This window comes from Oncorhynchus gorbuscha, linkage group LG01, assembly GCF_021184085.1.
Source record: "Oncorhynchus gorbuscha isolate QuinsamMale2020 ecotype Even-year linkage group LG01, OgorEven_v1.0, whole genome shotgun sequence".
Lineage (NCBI taxonomy): Eukaryota > Metazoa > Chordata > Actinopteri > Salmoniformes > Salmonidae > Oncorhynchus > Oncorhynchus gorbuscha.
In genome coordinates this window covers 85,367,040-85,373,039 of record NC_060173.1, presented here as the reverse complement: position 1 = coordinate 85,373,039, position 6,000 = coordinate 85,367,040, and the positions used below count along the sequence as shown (strand labels likewise).

Sequence of the window (6,000 nt, the reverse complement as noted above, 5' to 3'; positions counted from 1 at the left end):
AGAGCGTCTGCTAAATGACTTAAATGTAAATGTAAAAAAGTATGTGTGTAATTATGGAATGGTTTTGACTCTGCTATCTTTTAATTATTTGTTTGTGATGAAAGTAGGCCTATATCCTTTTTATTTGATAAAGCACTGATTTATTAATTAATTTGTTTTAATATTTGCTAGTCATTATGCCAATCAATAAATTAAGTCTTGTTATGAATGATTCATGGAAATGTAATGAAAATATTTATGTAATTTAATAACTTATTTTGTTTTTATTATAGAGCATTTACTGATAATAAAGTGAAGGAAAAACTGAACTAAAGGATTATTCTTGTTTACATTTTTTACATTTTAAAGGATCACACCGGAGTTAGTATGACCTGATTTTATATAAAAATAAAATATTTTCAATTGTCGTTTTTGGAGACCAGTTTAGATGTAATGTTTTTAATCACAAATCTATTTAAACGCGTGCATGTACGATTATTCTAGGTAAAAGGGTGGTAAAACATTTAAAAACATTTATTTTTTGGAGTGCAGTTGGAACTCACCCGCTGGTGAAGTGGTACACTCCCCCTGGTCTCGGATTGACACTTCGGCTCTCCCGGTTTATTCTTGTGCGCACTCAACGGACCAAAGAATGAGGCGAACAATGGGCAGGACGAACATTTGGATTAATTCTATCTGAATGCGAAACTTTTTATCCGAAAAATGAGTTGGCTGTTAGGTCGATGGATTATTTTTTGCATAACAGGTAAATGTTTTTTTCTTTACTCACTCAGCATGTTGTTTTGTCATCTGTCTGCGAAAGCCGTAGATGCAGCCAGCAACAGTTTGACCCCTTCACTTTATTCCAGCAGCTAACGGGTCTACCTTTACAGTAGGCTACAACCTCAAAAGTCAACATGACTTTTGGATTCCCTTCATTTTTATAAACATACTTTTGTTTGCCCACTTGTTGTGTTGGGGGATTAGTCTGATTTGCTTTATTTTTGAACCTGTGCAGTGATGTGCCTTAGGTAGTCTACTCTTGTTTTTCCTCTATTGTTTTTTGTCCTAAATTACAGGAGGAATGTGTGGAATGAGGACGCTGGTGAACACGTTTATTCTTAATATATTTTGTAATTGTGGGTTGGTTTGTGTGCAGGGCTTATCTGTAAACAATACTCTAGTCTCAGTATGAGTTCCCCGTCAAAATAAAGGTGAAATAGAAAATAGAAGGTCCCGTTATGCCTGCACCCCAATGACTCACATACACATTTAATAGGCAGAGATATGCTGGTCCTCTATTATAACACACATAGAACTGTCATTCTGAGAGCCCAATTTCCCACCTTTTGATTTTGTAAATTAATATAAAATGTAACCATTATTTAATTCTGTATTTTGAAGAGGTTTTTCTGTAGACCTATACAAGAACAAAAAAAGTCCTACAGGGAGTCAAATCAGTGTGTTGGAATGCCTGGCAAGAAAACGTGTCAGTTGTTTGCAAGGAAAGGGCCTGATGTGGTCAGGAAGCATGGTGTGACTCAGAACTTTGACCAAGAAGAGCCTAGTAGACTGGTTAAACTATAACCAGTTTGTGTTGTCTACTCTTCAAGAAAAGAGAACATGATTTGATTGTGTAAAAAAAGAACACTATTTGATGGTGTATGGTACAGTTGCTTACGAAAGTATTCACCCCCTTGGCATTTTTCCTATTTTGTTGCCTTACAACCTGGAATAAAAATGTATTTTCATATCATTTGATTTACACAACATGCCTACCACTGAAGATACAAAATATTTTTTTGTGAAACAAACAAGAAATAAGACCAAAAAACAGAACTTGAGCGTGCATAACTATTCACCCTCCTCAAAGTCAATACTTTGTAGAGCCACCTTTTGCAGCAATTACAGTTTGTCCAGCTTAAACTGGTCCTATGAACATATACTCCAATCTCCACTGTGGAGCTTTGCAGCTCCTTCGGGGTTATCTTTGGTCTCTTTGTTGCCTCTGATTAATTTCCTCCTTGGTGGGCAGCCCTCTCTTGGCAGGTTTGTTGTGGTGCCATATTATTAAAATATTTTAATAATGGATTTAATGGTGCTCCATGGGATGTTCAAAGTTGCAGATATTTTTTTATAACCCAACCCAGATCTGTACTTCTCCACAACCTTGTCCGTGACCTGTTTGGATAGCTCCTTGGTCTTCATGGTGCCGCTTGCTTGTTCAGGTCATGGATGAACTAGGATGGTTTCAGCTTCCAGGAATTGTGAACAGATCTTTGCGAAATGGAGCTGTGCATTATCATGCTGAAACATGGCGTGATGGCGGCGGATGAATGGCAAAACAATGGGCCTCACTATCTTGTCAAGGTATTGCTGCATTCAAATTGCCATTGATAAAATGCAATTGTGTTTGTTGTCCGTAGCTTATGCCTGCCCAAACCATAACCCCACCGTCACCATGGGTCACTCTGTTCACAACATTGACATCAGCAAAGCGTTTGCCCACGTGACGCCATACACACTGTCTGCCATCTGCCCGGTACAGTTGAAACCGGGATTCATCCGTTTAGATCACACTTCTCCAGCGTGCCAGTGGCCATCGAAGTTGAGTATTTGCCCACTGAAGTTGGTTACGATGGCAAACTGCAGTCAGGTCAAGACCCTGGTGAGGATGACGAGCACGCAGATGAGCTTCCATGAGACAATTTATGCATAAACTGTCAGAAACAATTTGGTTGTGCAAACCAACAGTTTCAACAGCTGTCCGGGTGGCTGGTCACAGACAGTCACACAGGTGAAGAAGCCAGATGTGGAGGTCCTGGGCTGGTGTGGTCTGCGTATTGTGAGGCCGGTTGAACAAACTGGCCAAGTTGTCGAAAAAAGCATTGGAGGCAGCTTATGGTAGGGAAATGAACATTAAATTATCTGGCAATAGCTCTGGTGGACAATCCCTCAAGTCAGCATGGCAAATGCACAAGCTCTCAACTTGAGACATCTGTGTCATTGTGTTGTGTGACAAAACTGCACATTTTAGAGTTTACTTTTATTGTCCCAAACAGGTCCACCTGTGTATTGATCATGCTGTTTAATCAGCTTCCTGATATGCCACACATTGATTCAAATGTTGATTCAAATGTTGTTGTTTTCGGTAATCAATCTACAGAAAGCAAAAAAGCAATAATATATGATAATAATAATATATAATAATATATAATATAATAATATTTATATAATAATAATAATAATAAAAACAGGTTGGTATTTTTTTGCAAAAAAAATAAATATCACAAGTATTCAGTACCTTTATTCACATACTTTGTTGAGTAAAGGGTAAAGTGGTTAGAGCGTTGGGCCAGTAACTGAAAGGTTGCTAGATCGAATCCCCGAGCTGACAAGGTCTGTCGTTCTGCCCCTGACCAAGGAAGTTAACCGACTGTTCTATTTTATTATTATTATTTTTATTTATATTTTTATTTATTTAACCAGGCAAGTCAGTTAAGAACAAATTCTTATTTTCAATGACAGCCTAGGAACAGTGGGTTAACAGCCTGTTCAGGGGCAGAACGACAGATTTGTACATTGTCAACTCAGGGGTTTGAACTCGCAGCCTTCCGGTTACTAGTCCAACGCTCTAACCACTAGGCTACCCTGCCGCCCCAATGATGGCCTGTTCCTAGGCCATCATTGTAAATATAAGTTAACTTACTTGCCAAGTTCAAAAAAACGTATCTATATATACAGTGGGGAGAACAAGTATTTGATACACTGCCTATTTTGCAGGTTTTCCTACTTACAAAGCATGTAGAGGTCTGTAATTATTTTCATAGGTACACTTCAACTGTGAGAGACAGAATCTAAAACAAAACTCCAGAAAATCACATTGTATGATTTTTAAGTAATTAATTAGCATTTTATTGCGTGACATAAGTATTTGATACATCAGAAAAGCAGAACTTAATATTTGGTAAGGAAACCTTTGTTTGCAATTACAGAGATCATACGTTTCCTCTAGTTCTTGACCAGGTTTGCACACACTGCAGCAGGGATTTTGGCCCAGACCTTCTCCAGATCCTTCAGGTTTCGGGGCTGTCGCTGGGCAATACGGACTTTCAGCTCCTTCCAAAGATTTTCTATTGGGTTCAGGTCTGGAGACTGGCTAGGCCACTCCAGGACCTTGAGATGCTTCTTACGGAGCCACTCCTTAGTTGCCCTGGCTGTGTGTTTCGGGTCGTGGTCATGCTGGAAGACCCAGCCACGACCCATCTTCAATGCTCTTACTGAGGGAAGGAGGTTGTTGGCCAAGATCTCGCAATACATGGCCCCATCCATCCTCCCCTCAATACGGTGCAGTTGTCCTGTCCCCTTTGCAGAAAAGCTTCCCCAAAGAATGATGTTTCCAGCTCCATGCTTCACAGTTGGGATGGTGTTTTTGGGGTGGTACTCATCCTTCTTCTTCCTCCAAACACGGCGAGTGGAGTTTAGACCAAAAAGCTCTATTTTTGTCTCATCAGACCACATGACCTTCTCCCATTAATTCCTCTGGATCATCCAGATGGTCATTGCCAAACTTCAGACGGCCTTGGACATGCGCAGGCTTGAGCAGGGAGACCTTGCGTGCGCTGCAGGATTTTAATCCATGATGGCGTAGTGTGTTACTAATGGTTTTCTTTGAGACTGTGGTCCCAGCTCTCTTCAGGTCATTGACCAGGTCCTGCCGTGTAGTTCTGGGCTGATCCCTCACCTTCCTCATGATCATTGATGCCCCTCGAGGTGAGATCTTGCATGGAGCCCCAGACCGAGGGTGATTGACTGTCATCTTGAACTTCTTCCATTTTCTAATAATTGCTCCAACAGTTGTTGCTTTCTCACCAAGCTGCTTGCCTATTGTCCTGTAGCCCATCCCAGCCTTGTGCAGGTCTACAATTTTATCCCTGATGTCCTTACACAGCTCTCTGGTCTTGGCCATTGTGGAGAGGTTGGAGTCTGTTTGATTGAGTGTGTGGACAGGTGTCTTTTATACAGGTAACGAGTTCAAACAGGTGCAGTTAATACAGGTAATGAGTGGAGAACAGGAGGGCTTCTTAAAGAAAAACTAACAGGTCTGTGAGTGCCGGAATTCTTACTGGTTGGTAGGTGATCAAATACTTATGTCATGCAATAAAATGCAAATTAATTAATTACTTAAAAATAATACAATGTGATTTTCTATGATTAAAAAATACAGACCTCTACATGCTTTGTAAGTAGGAAAACCTGCAAAATCGGCAGTGTATCAAAAACTTGTTCTCCCCACTGTATATATATAAAAAAAAACTTTGGCAGCGATTACAGCCTCGAGATTCTTCACCGTAGGGATGGTGCCAGGTTTTCTCCAGACGTGACGCTTGGCATTCAGGCCAGAGAGCTCAAACTTGGTTTCATCAGACCAGATCATCTTGTTTCTCATGGTCTGAGAGTCCTTTAGGTGCCTTTTGTCAAACTCAAAGTGGGCTGTCATGTGCCTTTTACTGAAGAGAGGCTTCTGTCTGGCCACTCTACCATAAATGCCTGATTGGTGGAGTGCTGTAGGGATGGTTGTCCTTCTGGAAGGTTCTCCCATCTCTACAGAGGTACTCTGAAGCTCTTTCAGAGTGACCATTGTGTTCTCGGTCACCTCCCTGACCAAGGTCCTTCTCCCCCAATTGCTCAGTTTGGCCGGGCGGCCAGCACTAGGAAGAGTCTTGGTGGTTCCAAACTTCTAACATTTTAAGAGTGATGGAGTCACTTCAAAGCTTCAGAAATTTGTTGGTACCCTTCCCCAGATCTATGCCTTGACACAATCCTGTCTCAGAGCTCTACAGACAATTCCTTCTACCTCATGGCTTGGTTTTTGCTCTGACATGCACTGTCAAATGTGGGACCTTAAATAGACAGGTGTGTGCCCTTCCAAATCATATCCAATCAAATGAATTTACCACAGGTGGACTCCAATCAAGTTGTAGGAACATCAAGGGTGATCAATGGAAACCAGATGCACCT

At 40.9% G+C, this 6,000-nt stretch overlaps 1 protein-coding gene across 5 annotated transcripts in view; it reads left to right on the top strand.

The window, feature by feature from the left end:
- Positions 1 to 604: 604 nt before the first annotated feature.
- LOC124044160 (immunoglobulin-like domain-containing receptor 2) overlaps positions 605 to 6,000 on the top strand; it is a 32,704-nt gene continuing 27,308 nt past the window's right edge. For all 5 annotated transcript variants that reach the window (XM_046363692.1, XM_046363676.1, XM_046363686.1 and 2 more), the window contains exon 1: positions 605 to 745. In XM_046363692.1, coding sequence (XP_046219648.1) covers positions 703 to 745 — 43 coding nt within the window. In that variant the 5' untranslated portion in view covers positions 605 to 702. The remainder of the gene's footprint in view (positions 746 to 6,000) is intronic.